This window comes from Euprymna scolopes, chromosome 42, assembly GCF_053919585.1.
Source record: "Euprymna scolopes isolate OS-2025 chromosome 42, ASM5391958v1, whole genome shotgun sequence".
Lineage (NCBI taxonomy): Eukaryota > Metazoa > Mollusca > Cephalopoda > Sepiida > Sepiolidae > Euprymna > Euprymna scolopes.
The window spans coordinates 49,613,295-49,638,520 of record NC_136523.1 but is presented as its reverse complement, the minus strand read 5'-3'; the positions used below and the strand labels follow the sequence as shown (position 1 = coordinate 49,638,520).

At 35.4% G+C, this 25,226-nt stretch overlaps 1 protein-coding gene across 2 annotated transcripts in view; it reads left to right on the top strand.

The window, feature by feature from the left end:
- The window catches only part of LOC145267101 (E3 ubiquitin-protein transferase MAEA-like), a 981,197-nt gene that overhangs the window by 552,054 nt on the left and 403,917 nt on the right, over nucleotides 1–25,226 (top strand). For both annotated transcript variants that reach the window (XM_080123106.1, XM_080123105.1), the window contains exon 2: nucleotides 7,973–8,158. In XM_080123106.1, coding sequence (XP_079979232.1) covers nucleotides 7,973–8,158 — 186 coding nt within the window. The remainder of the gene's footprint in view (nucleotides 1–7,972; nucleotides 8,159–25,226) is intronic.

Here is a 25,226-nt window from a genome sequence, read left to right as displayed (position 1 = left end):
AATTAAAAAAATAAATTCTACGCGAAGTATGTTTTATATTACTAACAACTAACCTGGGTGCCCGACGTTGCTCGGGTGTTTATAAGTGTGTGTTGAGCAAAACTGAAAAAAAAAAATGGTAGTAGGCAGGCAGGCTCGAACCCGTGACGCGAAGGCAGAAACGAAAGTGGAGGTGTATGTAAAGGTGTTGGTTGAGCAAAAAAAAAAAAAAAATATAAAAGAAAAGGAAAATTGTGAGCGCAAAAAAAAAAAAAAGTGATAGTAGGCAGGCAGGCTCGAACTCATACTGCGAAGGAGGAAAAGAAAGTGAAAAAAGAAGAAAAAAATCTTAGGCTAATGTTTACACGTTCACGCGTACCAGGAAAATATTATGATATTACATTTAAAAGGATTGTTATCATTGAAATCGCATGGAATTTTTTTTTTTTTTTTTTTCAATTATATTTTTTGTGAAAATATTGGATAAGCAATACTTAATTCAGTGATAACACCGTTAGTTCGAGAAATTAATTTTTTTTGTAAGTTAAATTAATTTCATTAACATCGACCATGGAGGATTTTTTCTGAATGTTCTTGAAATATTTAAAAACATTTTTTTTTTAATTAACATCTACGGTGCATTATTTTCATTAAAAAAAAATCATACGTTTTTTAGTACTTAAAGCTAAAACTTTAATAAAAAAAAAATGTATTTTATTTATACAAAATAATATATTTTCACTAAGATTTAAAAAATAGATAAATAAAAGGTTCATTATATTCTGTGATCGTTAATTAATAAACACTAAAAAAATCATTACAGTTGGTTGATTTACTGAATTTGGGTGAATTTTTAAGTGAAGGGAGGGATCAAAATGTTTATACGTTTTGGGGATCAGCCATTCATTCAGCACATATCTAAATTACAAATGAAAATTGGCTAGTCAGAATTAAAGATTTATTTTTCAAATTAAATGCTATTTGTGTCTGATTTTGAAAATCATCTGAGATAACTTAATACTTTATGTAAAACACACACACACAAAACAGAAGATTGCTAAAACATGAGAATTTTATTTTAGTAGAAAAAAAAAATCAATGAGGACAAAAATGCGGTCACCATTTTTTTTTTTTATTAACAATTACGTGTTTTAAAAATATGCAACGTTATCTGTTGTATTTTATGTCGTCACGTGAAAATTGAACCGATTAACTTTTTCTTTTCGCTTTTCTTTTTATTATACGGTTTTATTCGTTTATGTATAATTTTTTGTATTTATTTAAAAAAATTTTTAGATAGAAAGAAGAAACCAAATTTTATATTGACTTCAATGATGATAGAGTATTAGTATGCGTGGGTATCCCCCCCCCCCCACATGTCATGGACTACATCCTACTTTGCATTCTCCACGCTTAATATTTCCCCTACTCCCATTCCTCCACGCAGCGTTGTCCGGAAACTTCTCGTCAAGATTATTTGTTACTTTTTTGTTTGTTTTGTTTTTTCTTTCTTTTTTTTTTTTTCTTTACGAGGGCCGTTTCAAAAGTACCTATTTACTATGCCTCCCCACGGGACAGAATTAGACACCAGGGTCGTTTTTTAACGTGGAAAAAAGGTACAAAAATAAAAATTGTCTCAGTCGTGAAGGATTTCTCCTCCACCGAAAGAGAACAAGAAATAGAAGTGCAGCAGAACAGATACTACACTTTGATCTTGTCCCGAAGGCCAAGGCCGTTTCAAAAGTAATGCCTCCTATTTTTTTTATATTCCGCAGGAATGGATCAGAGGGACTTACAAATTGCATTGCTTATGATGACTGAACTTACACATTCGTGACCTGAAAGTTTCATTTCTGTTGTAGATAATGACGATGCAAAACTCTAAGAGAGCAATCTCTGTCATGGACGTGCGTCAGAAGCAGAGATGTATCATTGAATTCCTCGCAAAACTGCATTGAGAATAGTAGCAAGTATGTAGAAGAATAAATTCTGGGCCACAAAAGGTCGCTCGTTTTAATGGTACAACTCTCGTTTGCATACCTTTTCGAGTTAAAAAAAATAAATAAAAGGTTTTACTGTTGGAACGACCCTCGTATCTTTTTTTTTTTTTTTTTTTTAATTTTTTAATCCTTTGTTTTATTTTTCACCTATTCTTTTGTCTTTTAAAAATCGTTTTGCTTTTTTTTTTGTCCTTTAATCGCATAGGAATATCTAAACAATTTGACAAAATATAAGCATAGTTATTTGAAAAAAGATATGCGATTAAAACACACACACACACACACACACACACACACACACACACACACACACAATCAATTAATAAAGAAAACTTACGTATTTTTTTTTTATATATATTTTAAAGGGGGTGAAAAAATAAACGTGAATTATAGTTAACTCTAAATAAATATTTTTTTTAATCGGCGACGGTCGTAATAAACTGCGCAGGTTTAAATAAAGTATATGTAAATAAAGTACATAAAAAAAATAACGTAAATATGTTAGAAAAAATATATTAACAACAACAACAACAACAACAACAAAAACTTGATATTTTGTCCAAATATATAAGTAAGCAGTTTTGAAGAATAGCGGAAGTATTGTATCAATTTTGTGCTTCCATAACTCAATTGACAGACCTGCCGCCATCTTTAAAACTTGGGGTCTCGTTTTATGCACCATTACCTTTTCCCCTTTTTTTTCTTCCCTTTCCCCTTTTTTTCTTCCCTTTTCCCCTCTTTTTTCTTCCCTTTTCCCCTTTTCTTTTTCATTCATCCCTTTCTCTCTTCGGTTATTATTCACTATTATTTTCTCAGTTCCTTTTTTATAAAGATGTTTACTATTTATTTTTTTTTTGTACTTTCCCTGTTTTCCATTACGTTCTCCCCGATCCTTTAAGTTTCCTTTCCTATTCATCCTCTTCCTTTCTTATCCCTTTTCTCTCCTCCTCTTTCCCTCACGTCACTTCTGTTTTCTCTCCCACTTTTCCTCTTCTCCTCTTTCTATTCCTTCACTTCCTCTTTCTATTTCTTTTCTTCTAATCTCTCACCCCTCTTCCCATCTCGCTCTTCTCTATCTCTCCTCCTTTTCCTCTCTTTTCTCCCCCTTTTCCTCCCTTCTCTCCCCCTTTTCCTCTCTTCTCTCCCCTTTTTCCTCTCTTCTCTCCCCTTTTTCCTCTCTTCTCTCCCCTTTTCCTCTCTTCTCTCCCCTTTTTCCTCTCTTCTCTCCCCTTTTTCCTCTCTTCTCTCCCCCTTTTCCTCTCTTCTCTCCCCCTTTTCCTCTCTTCTCTCCCCCCTTTCCCCTATCTCTTCTCTCCCCCCTTTCCCCTATCTCTTCTCTCCCCCCTTTCCCCTATCTCTTCTCTCCCCCCTTTCCCCTATCTCTTCTCTCCCCCCTTTCCCCTATCTCTTCTCTCCCCCTTTCCCCTATCTCTTCTCTCCCTCCCCCATCTCTTCCCCCTCTCTTATTTCCCTTCCCTTCTCTTCATCTTTGTTTCTCTCTCACTCCTTTTCTTTTCTTCTCTTCTCTCTTTCTCTTTCTATCCCCCTCCGTTTTATATTTCCTGCTCCATCTCTCTTGTCTCTTTCCTTCTCTCCAATAAGTTTTTATTATCTAGTTTCAAACTCCAATTTCGTTCCATCGACTGCTTGTATCTTTTGTTAGACTTTCTTTTTAATCTAAAAATAAATAAATAAATAAAAAAGTAGCCGGAAAACAACAACAACAACAAAAACAATGCACAGCTTTAGGAATGTTTGCGTTACCTTTTTAAAGTTGGAGGTGGGGGGGGGGGTCAATAGCAAAAGAGACAGAATTATTTTTAAGGACGTCATTTAAAAAAAGAAGTGTCCTTTCTTCCCTTCCCTTCCTCTAAACTGTAAAATACATTCGCAGTCTCCCCTACCTCGAACCACTTCCCGACCATTTTTACTCCAGTTTCTTTTCTTACTTTAGTATTTGATGTCCTGTCATCACATCTGTCACCCTGGCCTGTTGTTTGAGAGTTCTGTTTTCACCTCATCCCGCCCTGAAATTTATTTATTTATTTATTTATTTATGTCCTCAACCAGTTCTATTCATGTGTCAATGAATCAGTAGTCGAGGGGTGAGGGGATTCAAAAAAAGAATTCCGAACTCAAAAAATACTTAGTTTAGTCCTCGCATCTTGTGCGGCGTTCGTCAATTTAGGTTAAAATCAGCATTTTGGGGGAGACGGGAGGGATGTGTACGTACGACAAATTAAGGCAGGACAAATGACTCCTGCTGCTTCTCGTTTCCTGTGATATTTAGGCACGTCATTCGAGCAACCTGGGAGTCTTATGTCCAGAAAAAACAAGTAAATGACTCAGTTTAGACAGACTAGTAGGCACTGTCAACCGAATGTGAAAAAAGAAAGCATGATTCCGTGACGTCAGACTTGTGTTAACTATACGAACTATAGAAAAGCAGAAGCGACTTAATGATTTTTCAAAACCTTTGTTTATCTTCTTAAAACTGCAATTAATAATTAATCTTTGTTATAATTTTGTTAGGTTTTAAGATTTACACAGTTTAATGATTAATAATATTATAAACATTTGTATATTAAATATGAAATACGGTTTTACTGAATGTTCATTTGGTTAACTACCGGCTTCCATACTTTTGTTCGGTAAAAAGCGACAAACAAGATATGAGGGGGGGGGCCTTTTTCAAATCGGTTTTCTTCTGGCGATAAAATAGCTGACAAGAGCCATGTTTATATTAAAACTTAATATTTAAACAAAAATCTGAACACAATTAATTAAAAATCTATGTTGTAACGGAACGTTTCGAAATAATGGAATTTTAATCGTTTTAATCCTTTAAAAATTAATATTTAGGAAGTTTCTTTTTCTTGGCAATTCAACCGATTATAGTATATATTAATTTGGGAAAAAAAAAAACGCTATTAAAAAAACATAATATTGAATTTTATCATTTTTTTAATTGCAACTTCAAGTTAAGTTTTTGTACAATAAGTGTATTTAAATTTTTAAAAAATTAATGTTTTAACCCTCATGTTTCATAATAAATAGAAATTTCGATAGATTTAAATATATTTTGTTTAAATTTCGAAAAAAATAAATATGGGGGAACATGCACTAAAAAAATATTTCCCCTCGTATATTTTACGGAAACTGCATTTTATATGTAATTTCATTCGAAAATGGATAAGTATCGAAAATTTCACGAAAATCTGACCATTAGTTAATTTTTGCTAGATTTATTAAACAGGGGTATGTTTTCATGTTCGGAATGCTTACTACATGGGAACGTTATTTGAAAGCGCCAATTATGTAAACACGATTTTCGTCTTGCAATTTCATTATTTTCGTACGATGAAAAAAATGTTTTTTAAATTATTACTGGTTTATTTTGCCCTTCTTTTAAATGGTACAAAAGTTATATTGATAATATTAATTTATAATAAAGTTACTTCGTTTTACATATGGGGTGGGGTGGGGTGGGGGTAACTCTGTGGTGACTTTTGGAGGTGCCTACGGACTAGCAATATATATATATATTTCTCATTCTGTGGAATTTCTATGGGTCTTGCTGGTTAAATTATTATTGTCAATTTAATATTTTTTAAATCAATAAAAAAATTTTTTTTTTTTTTTAATGTGTTTATTTTAAATCATACTGTTTTAGCCAATCATCATCATATCGTATGAATCCGAAGATTATATTCTTGGCATTGGTTTCCCTGATATTTTTCTAATCAGAATTCTTTTTAGAATTCTGATTAGAAAAATATTTTAGGTACTTAGGAGTGGAATTACTTGAAGGTTGCCAACATCCTAAATGGAAGTGATATTTTTGTGGAACGAGCTGGATTAGAACTTGGGATACTTAGGTCGTCAGTTTGTGCCATTAACCACTGAACCTCTATCAACTTCCATTTTAGCCGATGAAATGACATAATTTGATTTCAGAACAATTAAAGGTGTCCCATTCGGAGATTCACAGGCGAGCTGGAGTTGCCTCTCTAGAGGCATTCCTTATTTGTCATCAGCTTCGATGGTTGGGCCACGTCATCAGGATGCCTTTAGACTACTTCGAAGAGTTCTCTTCGGTTAGCTCACTTACGGCCGATGACACGTTGGCTGCCTGAAGAAAAGTTACATGGACTGCATCAAGCTCACCGTCAAGCGCTGCAATATCCTCTTCAATCTTTTGAGGATTTTGGCAGTGGACAGAGACACTTGGCACTCTCCACATGTGATAGCGGGATGGCCTTCTTCAACAACAAGCGTGAGCGAGCAGATACGGAGCGTCACACGCTGAGACACCGACAAGCGGCGGCCACTCACCATTAAAACCCAAATCATGTCTTCCTGTACTCTATCCGTGCAAAGCAGTGCAGATCACGCATCAGGCTTCACAGTCATCAATGGAACCACAGAGTGAATAAGGAAAAAAAAAAAAAAATGAGGAAGACGTCGTCATCCACACGGACGGACTACCATAACTAACTATTAAGAATTCATTTCAAAATGGGTAAAATTGAAATCTTAATGACATCAGATTAATAATCAAGGCGTCATATTTCTTTGTTGAGTAGACAATCTTTTTTTTTTTTTTAATGTGTACGAACGGTGATAACTAGGGCTAGAACAACAACATATTATTTTCATTATTTTCGCCCTCGAGTGTGTATCCGTTGATATATAAAATGATGTGGTTCTCGATTGATTAACTGTGTCGGATATATACTCGAGAGTCAAAACAATGAAAAGAATATTCTCTTGTCATAGCCCTAGTGATAAGGTAGGTACGAACATAAAATGCCTTTAGATATTTTTTTCTTTTTTTACAAAAGAGTCACCACTTATCAAGACCCAGACGCTACTCGAGGATAAGTGTTAATAAGCGTACAGTGGTCAATGAGACAATGTTGTAATAATTGTTAGAAATGGAAATTTGGTAAATTGGATTACTTAAGGGAAACGGCTCATCAAGAACTTGTTTATGTTAGACTTGAAGACGACCATATTATAGTCAGCTGGAAAGCAGGGAAATTGGAGAGAGTTGCACAGGTGTGCAGTTCTATGAAAGAAACTTTGTTCATGGAATCTACGATTAGGTTTAGGCACAGATAAAGAGTGGGGGAAATTATTGATAGTTTCTTCAGCCAGACGAGTGTTTCTCCTGAAAGTTTGGCGAGGGGGGACCAAAGATTGGACCTCAGATGAGCACTTGCCATAAAAATAACGATAAAACAGAGACAGGCTCGCAACATCTCTTCTGTGAGAAAGAGGTTGCAAGGAAGAGAAAAGGGATTTCCCCACTAGATTACGAAGTCTGTTTTCCTACTTTTTAATGTAAAAAAAAATTTGAATAGCTACAAAGACAGGAGCTGCGCTATTACAACGAGTGACTATTCATGCTGCAGAATTTAATTTTCTACATAATCATCACCATTCTCAATGCATTCTTTAGGCGATGAGGTGGTGACTCTGCATGGACGTATTTTATGACTCACATCGTTTACCACTCTGAAATCGATGCACCCATCTCTTAACTGTGCTGACATCAACTGAGCCAGCTTTATAAACATTCAACAGGCGTTGGTGAATGTTGATCAGTTCATTTTTTTATGCATGGACGAATTTAATGACGCATCTCTGCTTCTGACGCACGTCCATGACAAGGGTTGCTTTCTTAGAGTCTTGTACCGTTAATATCTGCAACGGAGATCAAACTTTCAGGTCATGAATGCATTAGTTCGGTCATCATAACAATGTAATTTGCAATCCCCTCTAATTAATTCAAGCAGAATAAAAATAGGTGAAATTACTTGTGGGACTCCACTAATATAATTTCCCCCCCCCCAGTACTTTATGAATTGTCGAATAAAAGTTTTTTAATTTCAGTCTATATTTTTTCCCAGGCATCCTATGAATTATTAAATAAAAATTTTCAGCTTTTGTAAAATTATAATTTTTTTCCATCTTTCTTTTTTCTCCAGGTCCCCTATGAATTGTTGAATAAAAAGTTTCGGTCGGCCCAAAAGAATATTGATCGTGAGATTTCCCATCTTCAAATTGCCGGAAACGATTTGGAAAAATTCCTGCAGAAAAAACCTGTAACGGTTGGAGAAGTTAGTAAAGCTCTTGACTGTGTTGTAGAAAAACTCACCTTCTTGAAGCGCAAGGTAAGGAATTTAACAATTTCTCTGTATGGTGGAGACGTTTCTGGAACAGTTATGTTTTGACAAGGCAGTCAGCTCCCTGATTGGTAAACCACTATAAAAACGGTCCATTAGACATCAACGTGTTGATACGTCGTTGGCTAAATCTGCTTGAGGAATCTTCTTGAGTTCTCGGCATCATTAGATGTCATTAATTCTCTCCTGAGAATTAATTATTTGGACAGGATCTTTGGTGCTGAAATTGAATGTTGTATAAAATAAGCAAACAACACATCTTTTTATGAAAACTTAAATTTATTTCAATGTGAAGAAAGGGCATTTTTAAGAACTCCAATGCCGAGCTAATTTAATTGCGTCCACTGTCAACAGTATCGCATTTCCAAATAATTATTTCATTCTCTTGTAATGATGAAAACTAGACAAAAAAGAAAGAAATAAGAAAGGAGAAGATAGATTTATAAAGATATATTAATACCTGTTAACAAGAAAGGGATAGGGCCAAAGAATACAGGCATTGGCAGTATTTTCAGTTGAACATATATTGCATGATAGATTCAATGGATTTACCTCCTTCAACCTTTCAGCGATAACTTCAGGTGCACAATTTTATAAAAAATCTGGCAAGTCAAGATAAATCAACTCTAATTGACACATTTGGCTTCTAAGAAGGACAAGGAAGGTATGAGACTCCCAATTATGAGAAGATAGGGCTTTCCTTCTAAAATGCCCTTATCATTGTGCCATATATTCCCTCAATTTTCAGATATTTTCATCGATTGCCACTTTTTCAATTTCCCTCTTGATAAGGTCTTCATGACAGTTGGACGAAACGTTTAGATGCATTCTCCTCGTGTTTTAGATTTTGATTGCGCCATTTTCCCTCCTATCTCTCTTTCTCTCTCTCTCTCTCTCTCTCTCTCTCTCTCTCTCTCTCTCTCTCTCTATCTCTATATATATATATATATGCACACACCCACGCAGAACTTCTATGAACGTTTATTTTTCTTGAACCAGCTAAAAAAAAAAAAAAAAAAAGTTATAAAAACAAAACAGTTATCAGAAAACCGTTTCTTCTAATTAAATTAGAAAATATCCGTTTGGTTTGCAATGAAAAACAAATAAACATTGGCGCAAATCTAATAATTTAAAACCAGTCGCGCACATTTTCCGATTAGAAGAAAAAGGACAAAGTTCGCAAACAGATGTTTTTTTTTTTCTTCTTTTTTTTTTTCAAATTAACTATGGGAATAATGAGGAATTGTGTTATGAGGACAACAAAAATAATAATTTGCTCATCTTACGTATTATTTGAATCCCTCGGACTACTGTTCTCAGCCTGAATGTTATTTTCACAACGTTTCGGTCGCTGTAACCTCAGACCTTCTTCAGATCTTGTCAAACTCTGAGATCTGCACAGAATTTTGAACAGAATCCTGAATTTAATCAACAGGGGTAGTATGTTCTTGTTCCATCCACCATGACTTTGTAGAAGTCGTAAATAATTTGCAGTTGTATTTTGAGTGTTGCCCACACTGAGGATTGAACCTTCAACCTCCGGAAGGTGGTCCACAGGAAAATACGAAAGGGAACATGATAAGAAGTGATAAAAATGGATTTGAGGGAAAGAGGGCTAAAGAAAAACCTGGTCAGAGATACTTTTTTGTTTATTTTTAAAGATATTTTCGAAAGTTAATGAAGACCTGGCCAGATATAGGTTAAACTGAATATGATGATGATAAAAAAGTGCTCATTCACCAAGACAGTGCACCATGTCACAAGTTAATCACATCGTTGGCAAAACTACATGAATTGCATTTTGTATTCTTTCTGAACTTACAATAGATGGCAGAACTAGACCCTCCTTTATTTGAATAAGATACAGGTCCTGAAGTGCACTGACCCATGTATTATCTCCTCTATTTGAGGAAAGAGTTTTGTTGATCGCCTGAAGAGTTTCTACTGAGGAATGCAGACTGGTTAATTCGTTGATACATTTTGTATATAAATGACCGATGTTAGTACTCTCATAGTGTTTCTCATCTTTTGGCTGTCAATCATTTATATCTTATTATCCTTATTATTCTTATCCCCGGGTGGCTTTTCACCTTGATAAACGTTGAACCTGCGATCCCCCACCCGCCAAAAAATTATTTTTTAGTTTCCAGAAACTTATCTTAACATGTACAGCAGCCATATTAGCCATCTGTTTCTAAATTTTGTCTTTTATGCGCAACTGTTTTTAAAGTATTGCGTTTCTTTTAATGTTTATCGGTTTCTTTTTTTTTCTTTTTTTTTGGGGGGGGGGTTGTTTGGCTTTTTTTCCCCCTTCTTTCTGGCAAACTGAACGGATATTCTCACATCTAATTAGGAAGAATGACTTTTTTAGATTTTTTTTTTTTTCTTTTCTTCATTTTTACTTCACATTGAAGGATATGATTATTGCCATCAGAAGGATTCTAAAAAAATATATCATCACTGTGAACATATCTATGTATGTGTATGTGTGTCAATATATATGTAGCTGAGTGCGTGTATATGGGTTTATGTATTTGTGTGTGTGTGTGTATATATATAAGGTAAATAAACTTTAGAAATAATGATTTACTTATGCTTCAAGAATTCAACATAACAATGCTGTAAACAATCGTTTCGGAGACAATCTCTCTCACTTGTATATATATATATATATATATATATATATATATATATATATATATATATATATATATATATACTAGAAGAAATACCCGTCGTTGACTGAGTTCAAAAACAGCCTACAGAAAATGGAATGTGATTGATGAAAGTATGATAGGTTATGAAAAGGAGGGGGTTGTAAAGAGATAGGTTTTGATACTCAAAAAGTTTACCCTAAGCAAAATATGATAAAAGTAAAGATAATTTTCGCGAAAATATATTTTTTTTATATCAACTGTATTTCCATTCGTAGCCAAGAGTGACCAACAAAATGATTTTTCCTTACAAAGAGAAAATGTTATATATATAATAATAATATAAATATACAAAAAATAAATGTTACCATAGTCAATAAAAGTTACTTTTATGGTAGAAAAGTTCATTGGTTTGTATTTTTAAGTAGTTTGTAAAAAAATCTTTTTTAATTCACGAACCGGTTTAAAAAAAAATCAAAATTGCAGCGACTTTGAAATGGAGAGCCCTGTTTTCAATTTGAAGGAGGGGCACCTGAGCATTCTGTGTTAAATTTAAGAGAGTTCCGTCAACGTAAGGAATATTTATAAACATATTTTAATGTTTCCGTTATTTTGTGCTTGAGGAATATTCGATTATGGCATGTGTAGTTTATATAAAAATCCATTTAAGTAGTTATTGCCTCAAATTTTGTTTTAATTTCGGTTCGCTGAAATTATTTCAAGTAAAGAGCATTAAAAACTATTTCAAAACAACCAAAAAGACATAAACTGAACTTTTATTAACTATGGTAACATTTCTTTCTTGTATATTTATTTTTTCGGGTAGTCGTTTGTTGGCTTTTCTGCTAAACACTCTTACTAAATAATATCGACGAAATATAGAAAAATAAAGAAACAAAAACAGTTTTGAAAAATAATGAAGCTTTACTTACTTTAGTAAAATAATTTGAAACAGCAAAATGGGATATTAAAAAAGTAAACACATAATTACTTTAGTTTTTTAAAGCAAAGAAATATGAATAAGAAGAAAATGGCGCCCTTTTCAAGCAGAACAGCTTCATTTCAGTTTTACAGTATTGAACGGTGTAGTATTGTACCGTCGGATTCAGGGTTGTACTATTGTAATGTAATGAACACGCAGAAAGGGTTGTAATCAACTGAATTCCTTCTAGTACACTGACAAAAAAAGCTTAAACAGATATATAAATAAAAATAAAATGGTGTGTAAATGTTTTTAAAAAGACACGTAATCACGTGAGCAGGATTTTTTCCTTCTTTTGACACGATAACAAGTAACATTCTTATTTTTTATTATTTATCTATTTTCTAAAGAGTGCCACGTGCAATTGGAGAAGGAAAAAAACAGTTATGCAAAATTTGTGTTGAGAATTGTCTAAAGTTCCGACTTTTTTTTTTTGGCTTTCACTTTAATAAGAACGTGAATTTATTCAACACGATATGATTCAACTCAAAAAAATAAATAAAAGCTAACGTGAATTAAGATTAAAGTTAAGGTGTTATTGTGGACCATCACCCCTTTTAAAAAACCTTGTTAAACTTTGTGACATATTTACATTCTATGGAAGCCAGGCGCGAACGAACACCCAATAATTTTATTATACCATATTTCTTCCAACTGAAACATAATTATCAAAGTATACTTATGCAAATAGATACAAAAAGATTTGTTAAAGTTTCTGCCATATTTCCATGGAGTACAGACGCAAACGCAGACCCCACAATTTTATTATACCATCCCTATTTAAGTTGAAACATATTTATCAAAGTATTCTTATGTACATCTATATCAAAAACCCTTGTAAACGTTCTTTTTTTCATTTTTTATTTCCATACTTTGGGGGTCAGGCGCGAACACAGACCCCACAATTTTAATGAATCACCGTTCTGTCAGATCAAACATACCCATTCCTGATCCTCGATACATCTATCATTATATGTAATCAGTTTTTTAAAATAGTCAATCATATAGGAGCCTATTCGTGACCAGACACACACACATGTTCAGCTTTATATCATAGATATATCTCTATATATAATAGTCATCCACATACAGCACTGTTTCACTATATCACAGTTCATCAGTGCTACTAAACTAGCAACTAGCATATGACAAAGCACCCAAACACCTGCAGTGTTTGTGATACCTCTAAATTTGGTCGCCCTAGAGTTACTTCTTACAGAGAAGACAATGCTGTCAAGATCCGTAGCCTAAGAAACAGATTTGAAACGACTCCCCAAATCCAACAACAATGTAATCTTGTTCAAAAGTGCTCTCTTTCTACAGTTAAGAACAGATTGAAGGAATTTAATTTGTGAGGTTGTGTTGCAAGACGTAAGCCAATGATTTCTGTAAAGAACAGAAAGCGCCGTCTAAACTTCATCAGATGCAATTAAAATCATGACTTCATATTGGTTGAAAGTGATTTTTAGCAATGAAAGCAAGTTCAGTAGGTTAGACAGTGATGGTAGGCAGTACATCCCTCGAAGGAAAGAAGAAGAATTTAATCCTAGGTGCACAGTTTCAATGCTGCAAGGTGGTGGAGGTTCAGTTTTGGTATGGGGTGTTATTAATGCCAATTGTTTAGGGCCTACAATTCGCTTGCAAGGTCGAATTAATTCGACCAAGTACATTAATATGTTGACTGAGCATTTCCTACCCTACTTTGGCCTGAATTTGGATGATTATCAAATCTCCATGCATAATGCTCCCATTCACACAGCTGGCAATATCAAGAGGTTCCTGGAAGAGCATGATATTCCGTGTTTGGATTGGCCTGCACAATCGCTAGACCTCAATCCTATCGAAAACGTATAGCATTACATCAAGCAACAGCTATGAAATGATAAAATTTCAAATTTGGAAGAACTTTGGACAAAAATTAAAGAGAAGTGAGATGCCCTTTCACCAGAGTATTACTGCAGGCTAATTCAAGGAATTTCCAAAAGATTGCAAGCTGCCAAATTGCAGAAGAGCTATGCTACTAAATATTAATTAGTTCATTGTTGTGTTCCTAATGTTTTAAAGTTACATTTAAATGACAATTTTCCAATGTGTGGAGTTTCTTTTTGCTCTCACGATTTGAAGTTAATTTTTTAAATGGATGTGGACACTATGATACTTCAATTAAAAGTCAAATAGTGGAATAAAAAGCAACTCAAATGAGGTATAGGTTGTTTAAACAGTTATATCTAATTTAGCTTAAATTTGGGTTTTTGAAAAAATGACAAGTGCAAACTTTATTTTTGGCGCCACTGTGTGTGTGTGTGTGTATGTATATATGTATATATATATATATACTAGATTTTTACCTGTTAAAAAACTATGATATTAGTATATATATATATATATTAGTAAAGATTGTTTATTTTAAAAACATATCAATATGGGTGTTTCATGATTGGTTGAGCAGATTTTCTATATAGCTAGTAGTAAAAAAAAAACAAAGCTATTGATCACAAAAGCTTGATTGGATTAAATATTAAAATTGATGAAATCGATTGAAAATGCCTTTTTTTTTTTAAATTTTTAACAACAGTAACTAACCTGTGACTTTCATGAATAGCTAAACAGATTTTATAAACTTGTAATAAAACATTAAACAACTATTGATCACAAAAGTACAGGAGAAACTTATCTACTTACACACCTATTATATATATACTAGCAAAAGTACCCGTTGTTGACTGGGTTCAAAAACAGCCTACAGAAAATGGACTCTGATTTATGAAAGTATGATAGGTTATGAAAAGGAAGGGTTGTAAAGAGATAGCTTCGAATTTGGGGGTATCAAAACCAAAGCAAAATATGATGAAAGTAAAAATAAAATAGATAAACGCCATAATTTATTATACCATACCTGTTCACACTGAAACACTTATCACAATATTCTGTGGATCTATATTAAAAAACCTTGTTAAACTTTGTGCCATATTTCCATTCTATGGAAGTCAGGCGCAAACGAACACCCCATAATTTTATTATACCATATTTCTTCAAACTGAAACATAATTATCAAAGCATACTTATGCAGATAGATATGAAAAGTGTTTATTAAAGTTTGTGCCTATTTCCATTCTATGGAGGCCAGGCGCGAACACAGACCCCACAATTTTATTATACCATCCCTGTTTAAAGTTAAAACATACTTATCAAAGTATTATTATATACATCTATATCAAAAACACTTGTAAACGTTTTTTTTTATAATTTTAAAATTTTTTATTTCCATACTTTGTGGACCAGGTGCGAATGCAGACCCCACAATTTTAATGAACCACCATTCTGCCAGATCAAACATACCCATACCTGTGTCTCGATACATCTTCTATCATTATATGTAATCAGTTTTTTAAAATAGTCAACCATATAGATACACACACAGCTTTATATTATACACACACACACACACACACACACACACACACACACACACACACACACACACACACACATATATATATATATTACTAGAATTTTTTTGCCCGCTTTGTCAACTTTGAATATGATTTAATTTGTGCTCATTTCATTTTTGCATTAAATGCTAATCCCTATTAATCCATAACTGAATTGAATGGATACCATAGTACTCGGTTCGCTGCACCTTATCACAATAAAAGTTAATACAAAATTTCAGCATGATTGGTTCAGTAGCTTCTTAGAAAAAGTGGAATGGACACACTAAGAGAAATACACACTGCTACACATAGCTACATACATATACGCACATGTACACACACATTAATTTATTAGAATACAAAATTCATGACATCATTAATATTTTTCTAACGTACTCCAAAAAATTCAATAATCGACAATGTTTCTCAATTTAATAAAAGACTAGCGGAGGGACGCCCGATTTTGCCCGGTTGTAATATATGCTTAAATATGATACTTTAATTTGTTCAGATTTCGTATATATTATTATAGTCATGATTTCAAAATTAAAAAAATAAAAAGAAGTATTTAGGTGCCGTCAGCTAGAATCGAAACCGAAAGGAAAACTGTAGCATTCAAAGCTGGTGACGTTACCACTATATCAACGTGACACACATATGAACTGATTAAAAATAAACTAAGATGAATGTACAAAATGTATAATTATTATTTTTTTTTTTTTTTCAATTTTGACCCCTTAAAAACTATTTTAACAGGCTAAAAACCCATGAAAGAACGGTCCACAAAATATTCAATCAATTTATGGCCCCTAGCGCCACTTAACGACTTTAAGATAGTTTGAAAATATGGAGATAGACAGACAGACAAACATATTGAGTTTAATATTTAGTAAAGGATAAAGAATATGCGTTCAGGAGGATAGTTTTTAAAAGAAGAAATTAAAATTGAATTCCTGAAACGCGTGTACACATGGAGACCTATTGTTTAGCATTAAAGGATGATTACGCCTTTCAGAGATGGCGACCTAGGAAGAGATGGAATGATAAAATGAAACACCATAGGTTAACATATGTTATTTGTAATGGATTGAATCAGATGGAGAGATGCCATTGAACCAAGTCGATCATCCAAACGCCCAACCCTCGTACTCTGGGAACAAAAGACGATAAACATGCAGCGGCAGTAGTGTAAAGTTTTGGTGCATGATTACAAAATATTGATGCTATAAATATTTACTCTAAGCTCTGTTTGGTAGTATATGCCAGTGTAAGGATGGCAGTTCTTGGATTAATAGATGTATAACAGTTGAGGTAGCAGGTCCCGTTCACAGGAAAAGACAAAAGGGAACATGGCAAGAAGTGATAAAAATGGATTAGAGGGAAAGAGGGATAAAGAAAAACCTGACCAGAGATAGTTTTTTTTTTTTAAAGATATTTTCCAAAGTTAATGAAAATCTGGCCAGAGATAGGTTAAACGTTAAACTGAATATGATGATGATAAAAAAATGTGCTCATTCACCAAGACAGTGAACCATGTCACAAGTTTATCACCTCGTTGGTAAAACTACATGAACTGCATTTTGTATTCTTTCTGAACCCACTCTATTCTTCAGATCTGTACCCCGGTGACTACAGACCTCAAAAGAATGGTTTCACAGAAAGATTTGACTCCAATGAAGAAGTGATGTCGGAAACTGGTACACATCTAGTCTGGTGGAGTATCTGGCTTCCTGCTGTTACTTGAGGTGACATCACTTGGAGAAGGTGTACCATTCTTTGTAAAAGCCAGTGTGGGTTACAAACACCAAGGAGATCTTATTCGGTCCGTGAATACTATGTGATTTTGAATATTTGGTTAGGGTTTACTTGTAGGAAAAAGTATCCTCATGCCAGGTTATCCTGACAGACTCCTGTACAGAGATACCTTAGACATTCGAAGATAGTGTGTAGTTGGAATTCAAGTTCTCTCCAGTAGGCATTTACTAGATATCCCGTTTAGTGTGTTAGTCCTGGATATCACCTTAAACTATATCCGATGGTGAGGCCCCAGCTTGCGGGCTTTGGGGAGTGTGGTGCCACCCTTTAGTTGCCATTGCTCCCAGGTCCACTCTGACCCGGACTTTTAGTACCTGTTCGGGTCTCAACTATGGATTAAATAGAAACCGACTTGAAAAAAAAAAACAAATATATTCTATTAAAAAAAATTTCTTCAAAATCACTGGATTCGGCATTAAATAACCTGAAAAGGGTTGATATGCCATAAAACAAAAACAACTAACCAACCGTTTAGTGTGTGGTATCAAATTCATACGAGGGAAATGATTTTTTTTTTTTTTTTCCTATTTCATTTGTTGTTGAAACAATTTATGATTGCAAAGACAGCTTTAGTTAAACACCTCTTCACTCTATAATAAAGACCATGTGTATCTATTTGAAGCTATATAAATTAAATATCTATAAGTTAGCCAGGGAAGACTTTTCTGGATTTCCCATATGCAAAAATAAGTTAACGATTAATGTTTTTCCTTTAGGTCATCAGAACTGACTTCTTTTTTTTTTTTTTTCAGTCCTTACTGTTCTTATTGTAATGTTACACATGTTTACGTTCGAAATAAATTTGCTCTATTTCCAAAATGAGATATTTTCTTTTTTTTTTTTTTCTCAATTTTTCAGTTAGAAGTTTTCATATACCTTAATTTACTGAAACGTTATTTATAAAATGATTACATTTCGAGAGTAACACTGGCAAAGCCTATTTTTTATCATTCTTAATAGAATGTGTGCATTCGTAATAATAGTGAACATTACGTTTCTGAATTTTTAAGATGAGGATTGGTTATTCGTATTATTTAGATTCTTCGGACTACTGTTCTCACCTTGACTGTCATTTTCTCAACATTTCGGTCAATGTAATCTCCGACCTTCTTCAGGTGTATCTTGTCGAACTCAGGAATTTTGACAGAATTTCAAATGGAACCTTTCATTTATTTCATGGGGGTAGCATGCTCTCGTTCCATCAACCATGACTGGAGAGACAATTGCAATTGTATTTTTTGGTCGCCCACACTGGGAATTGAACCTTCAATCTTCAGGAGGATATCACTTTTAGAATTGATTTTTCCAAGGACTCTAACCACTATGCCACAGGTTCTTACAAGGTTCAATTCTCAGTGTGGGCGACCGAAAAAATACAACTGTGAATTACTTAGGACCTATATCCAGTCATGACTGACGGAACAAGAGCATGCTACCTCCTTGAAGTAAATAAAATGTTCCATTTGAAATGCCATCCAAATTTCCGAGTTCGACAGAAACGGTCCCAAGTTCAACAAGATAGACCTGAAGAAGGTCAGAGGTTACATCGATCGAAACATTGTGAAAATGACGCTTAAGATGAAAACAGTAGTCCAAAGAATGCAAATAATATGGATAGAGAACATGGTAAAAGAATCAATAAAAATCTTTGAAATATTACTTTTCCTTTGATCTGTATCCTCATGCCAGGTTATTCTGACAAGCCCCTCTACAGGGAGACCTTAGACACTCGATGGTAGTGTCTTGTAGGCCTGTTGTATATTGAAAGGGACAGCTTCCGGTTTTTAGTTAGAAACGAAGTAATTAGCATCTAAGATAATTATTATTGAAGGAGAATGCTGGAATAAAGCTCCATATCAAAAGTAAAAATGAATACATATTGTCGTTTAGATGCGATTCCAGGAATGCAGTGTAATTATCCATTGTAGTTAGAAATAACTATAAAAACAAAGTTAGGTCAGAAGAATAATGAAAAATCAAATTAAGGAATGTTCTTTGTGTTGCCAGGACATATGTTGGAAGCACATGCAATATCCACATGCAAAACATGCACTTGTTTGGCCACGTTCTGACGTCACAGAGAAATATAGTTCAATATATACAGTCAAGTTAGGATTCGGAAACGGTTTGGCAGTTGAGAGAGGAGAGACAGGACCGTCAGAGTTCAGTTCGAAGGGAGGAGAAGAAGATGAAATGCAGCATTGAATTCTCATCATTCTCATCACCAACTAGAAAATAAATGTCTTCATATAATTTTTTACACGTTTGTCATCAACCACAAGGTAATGTGTTTTGTCTTCATCATCTTGTATAATGAACTTTATATGAAACCCTTTCCAAGGTATCGATAATGAATCTCCCCTTCGTGTTTAAAGAACTGTCCATTGCATTTCTTAGCCTCCTGTTATAAATGTCGTCACGTCCCCGTTCTGTGAACCCACTCCCTATGCAACAGGCCATATACACGCTGTTAGTTTCAATACAACAGATGAACGAATAACATAAACCGACTTACCTTTTTTTAAAACTAGCATGGTTATCCAGCGTTGCCCAGGTGGAGAGAGATGGTATTGTAAGGATATTGAATAACCCCTAAAAAAAAATGTTTCAATCAAAATAGCAGCGAGTGCCCATGCGACTGCAAAAAAGAAAAAAAAATTAGCCGCAGTGGGCAGGATCGAACCTGTAACGCGAAAGAGGAAAACAGGGTGGAAAAAGCTAACACCCTAGATGTCATGGCCACAACAACTTATGGCGTCAAGACGGGTCGAAATAATGTTTTTTTTTAAATGTACATTTGATTGAGATTGCTAGGCGTATGACTTGCAAAAATGTCGAGGCAAAAAGTGACCCTTCCTTGCAAAAAACGGCCCAGTTGACCAGCATAGAATTAATCTTTTTGACCAATTTTTAGACATTTTTTATCTGAGAGATTGATCTTTCTGATGACATCAATTTTGTCACGGTCCAATGGGTCTGTCAAGTTTTCAGCAGACATACGAACACACAGACACACACACACATTAACACACATTTTCCCTTTTCTATATTAGACTAGTAGGAGTACCAGCGTTGCCTGGGTGGAGAGAGGTGGTATACTGAGGCTACTGAGCAACCAACCCCCAGCTCTAAAATAAACAAACTTTTCTTCAATCAAAATAGCAGCAAGTACCCATGCTAGCACAAAAAAAAAAATAATAAAATTTGCCACGGTAGGTAGGATCGAACCTGTAACACGAACATGGAAAAGGAGGTAAAAAAAAGCTGTCTCGGCCACAGCAACTTCTGACGTCACGGGCCTTTGAAACAACATTTTATAAACGTACATTGAGAATGGTACGCTTATGACTTGCAAAAATGTTGACGTAAAGAAACTGACCCCTTCTTGCAAAAAAATGTCCCAGTTGACCTGGACAGAATTAATATTTTTGGCCAGTTTTTACATACTTTCATCCGAGACATCGATCTTTCTTACGATACCGATTTTGTAAGTGTTCGTTGCGTGTGTTGAAAGTTTTTGGCAGATATACAAACACACACACATACACTAACACATATTTTGCCTTTTATATTATTATTGACAAGACAGCAGTGAAGTGACGAAGTGGTCGGTATTAAGATGTGCGGAGTGGGGTAGTGCGCTTAGAAATGTCTTCACTGCTCGATCATTGTCGACTTTCTTTCTCTCTCTGTTGCTCTTATATTGATCTTCTTTTAATTTGGAATGTTGTCTTCTGTTTTGTTTTTTACGGAATTCCAACCTCCCGAGCAGGAGTGTAGGACGTCCAATTGTTTCCATTTTTAGGTCAATTTCCATGATCCCAACTCGATCTGAATGTGGGTTGATGTCCTCGATCAGCAGTCTGCTGATATCTGGCATTGCATGTGTGCACAGACATCTGATATTTTCCTGCGTTGCCCGTCACATATCCCACATATGAAATATCACTTTTACTTTTGATTAGTATTCTCATGCCAGGTTGTCCTTATAGAAAGACCTTAGACTCTCAAGGATAGTGTCATTCAAGTCCTCCCACTACGTGTGTGTGTTTGTTAGTATTGGGATGATCAATCGGAATCAGATTTGCGAATCGGTATTGGAATCAGGAACATTTGAGTTAATTTTCCCATGCCTAAACCGATTCCTTTAATTATCTATCTTATTTGATTTTCTTTTTATAAAACGTCTTCCACTGCTTGTAGTAATAATAAAATAATAAATATTTATTGATTTGAACTTCCAGTAAAACTAAAATTTCTAGATCGACCCATCACAAGTGCGTTTTTACATTTGAGAACATACATGCACATTTAAGATGTGTTTTTGCAGTAATCAGGTCAAAATAACAATTTTATAGTAAACTATTTAGAGATTTATAAAGAATCAGAATCGGTAATTGTATCGGAATCGGGAAAAATATTGGAATCGCCCCATCATTAGTGTGTGTGTGTGTATGTGTCATTTAGAATTTGATCGTTAATGAGTTTGGTTAATGACGATGAAACTTAGTAAAATCGACTGCGCTTCACTCTCACTAATTAGCATTCCCCGTTTATTTCAAGTTAACGTTAAAGAAAACATTTTCCAATTCTATCTCCAGCGAGTGTCGCCACCACCGCCAATACTTTCCCTTTTAATTACCACTTATTGATTGGAGATTTCAAAGACCACACTCGGCGAACAATTAAGAAATTATTACCACTTTTATTTTCTTTCTCCCTTGCTCTCAGACTCTTCAATTGCAGTCTTGGTCGCACGTTGTCGGTGAAGGAAATCCTAACTTCTTTTGAAAAGACAACGGCAACTAAAGAAAAATGCTTTAACAACCCAGTTAATGTTGATTGCTACGAATCGTTTGACAAATTGTCTTAATTGTTCCCATATTCCAATAAAGTGTTTAGATTGAGTATGATCGCGTGTGCGCATTCTTTTTGAAAACAGTGCAAGCTTGGGTTTTTTTGGATTACACTTATCATTCGAATACTATTGATTATGGAGAGTAGATAATACAGTGGATATGTTATCGGCAGCTCCAGTAACTCTCGCTTCTCCTTTTTTTGTCCCTCAGTCCTCATTCAGATGAGTGATTTTTCTGACAAAGGGTGAAGAAAAAGCTGCTTTAAAGATCGGTAGTACTTGGTGAACAGTAGTCTGAGATCTTGGAAATTTTCTATCTCTATGTCTATCCTTGTGGCCATGTCACTAGTAAGGTGCTGGAGGTAAACGTTTTGTTTGGGCTGATGTTATCCGCCTGATAGTAAGGGACCCGAACCTTGGATTAACCACTAAGGAGGCTGTCCTATCAGCAGGCGCAAAGTACTGGGACTGCTGTATTGCCATTTGGTGAATGGATTCTGGACTATGCAGTAGTCTCTGATGGGGCATCTCAATGCCATACTAGTGGGTAATTGTTACGACTTTACCTTTTCGTGTGCTACAAAAAAAAAAAAAAAATTTTTTTTTCCTGTCTTTTTCTCTCTTACTTTCCCTCTCTGTACTGCTCTAACCAAGTATGCCGATCTGTTCCACAAATCCCAAAACCTCAACATGAAATATCTCCAGAAAAAAAACTCGAATAAACCTAGAACCCCATCTTCCAACGTAGACCCCTACTACCAGGTCTCCTTCTCCAACATCAGGGGTCTACGTTCCAGCCTTCCAGAGGTTGAAACCCAATTACAGGAGACGAAACCAGACATATTCTTTCTAAGCGAAACTGGAATAGGGCCGACCACTTCCCTAGATGAGTTCATAATTAACGGATACTCTAACTTAACAGCTAAATCTGACCTCCCAGATCGCCATGGGCATGGAATATGTGCCTACATTAAGGATGGCTTCCCGTGTGGCAGGGATATCTCTAGAGAAGATCCTAATTTACCATATATATGCTTCCGGTTTGCACTTGCTTACACCACTGCATTTATATTTGCCCTCTATCGGCCCCATAACAGCGGAGTTACTATCTTTAAGAGTATATCTGAGAAAATAGACCACATCCTGTCTGCACATCCCTCGGCTAACATCCACATCTGTGGTGACTTCAACGTACATAACATGGAATGGCTGACCCATTCAAATAAGACAGACAATGAGGGGAGGTTTTGTCATGATTTTGCCATTGCTTATGACCTCACTCAGAGTGTTCGCGAGCCCATTCGTGTGCCCAATACTATTGGTCAATATGCAAGCCTCCTAGACCTTTTTCTCTCAACTTCCCCTGAGCTATGTTCATGTTCCATTCATTCTCCTCTAGGATCCTCTGACCACTCCGTCGTATCAGTTAAGATAAAAATGAAATATAATAAGTCCTCAGACGTACCCCTCCACCGTACTGTATACCGATACTCTATGGCTGACTGGGATAGCTTCCGTACATTCATATCTGATTTACCTCTGCATTCCATGTTTAAAAAGGATGTGTCCTCTATAGTAATCTGACCGAATAGTTAATTGTAGGCATAGACCAATTCAGACCATCTAAAAAATTCCAACAAAAACCCAACAGCCAGCCATGGTTCTCCCCAGAATGTGCTGCTGCTATCGCGCACAGAAATCACTTTTTCCATAACTACCAACATAATAGATGCACGGAGACTAAAGCTGCTTTAAGGAACACCAGCAACCACTGTAAAAGAGTAATAAAAAATGCAAGAGAGCTATATGCCCAGTCTGTTAAATCCAAAGTAGCTGATCAGCGGCTTGGTTCCCACCAGTTTTGGCAAATAGCAAATAGGATCCTGAACAGAAGTGTGCGTTCTATCCCAACCATTATCAATGGACCAGAGGTCATCTTGTCAGCATCAGACAAGGTCAAACTATTTGCCAAGAACTTTGCAGCTAATTCTTTCTACCCTATGCGACGAAGGCCATCAACTCCCCATATTTCCTCCTATAACACAGAACATGCTAGGTAACATACAAATATCCGTGCATGAGTTCGCCAAGCTAATCAAGAACCTTGATTCCAGTAAAGCAACTGGCCCTGACGGCATTCCAATTATAGTCTTGAAAAAGCTTCAACCAGAACTTGCCCCCATACTTACAAAACTGTGTAAGCGTTGCCTTAAGAAGTGCTTTCCAGCACCTTGGAAAACTTCATCAGTATGCCCTGTATTTAAGAATCTAGGTGATGTCATCTCGCTCTCAGTACAGACCAATAAGTCTCCTGTGTGTCATGAGTAAGTTGCTGGAATCCATATTAAATAGAGAAATAGTAAACTACCTTAGCAGAAACAATCTTCTTAGTGACACACAATATGGTTTCCGTTCTGCAAGATCTACCACAGATGTGCTAACGGTTATATCTCAAAGGATTAGTGTCTCTATTGGCAAAGGCTTCCTTTCTAGGGTAATTGCTCTTGATATATCAAAGGCCTTCGACAAAGTATGGCATAAGGGCCTACTTCACAAGATTTCCAGCTACGGTATAACTGGAAATGTTTTCTCAATCATTAAATCATTTCTCTCCGATAGGCTCATAAGAGTAGTGGTCGATAGACAAAAATTAGAGGCCTGCAGTATTAATGCTGGAGTCCCTCAAGGATCAATCCTGGCCCAACTCTCTTCCTGATCTACATCAATGACCTCCCTAAACACATACTTAAATCATACGTTGACATCTATGCTGATGACACGACCATCTATGGCAAAACATCAAAGGCTGTAAATGACAAAGTTCTCTCTGATTCTCTCTCCTCTGATCTCGAGCGCGTGGTTCAGTGGGGGAAGACGTGGCTGGTTACCTTTAATACATCTAAAACCAAACTCCTATCTTTACATCATCAACGCTCTGATCCCCATCTGGTATCAATTGAAATGGATGGCTCTCGTCTAGGAGAAGCCCCGTGTTTTGACAAGCTTCTGGGTTTGTCCTTTACTCCTAATCTGAAATGGAACACGTACATCAAGTCTGTTGCCAAGGTCGCTGGAAAGATGGTGGGATCCTTCTACCGCTCCAGGAGATATCTCACTACTGATGCAATTCTCTATCTATATAAAAGCCAAGTATGTCCAAGGATGGAATACTGCTGCCATATCTGGACAGGAGCTGCTAAAAACAGCCTATCCTGCCTTGACAGAGTACAAAATAGACTTCATGGCTTAGTGAGGGATGCCCTTTTCTCTACCCTGCAACCTCTCTCCCACAGAAGAGATGTTGCGAGCCTAT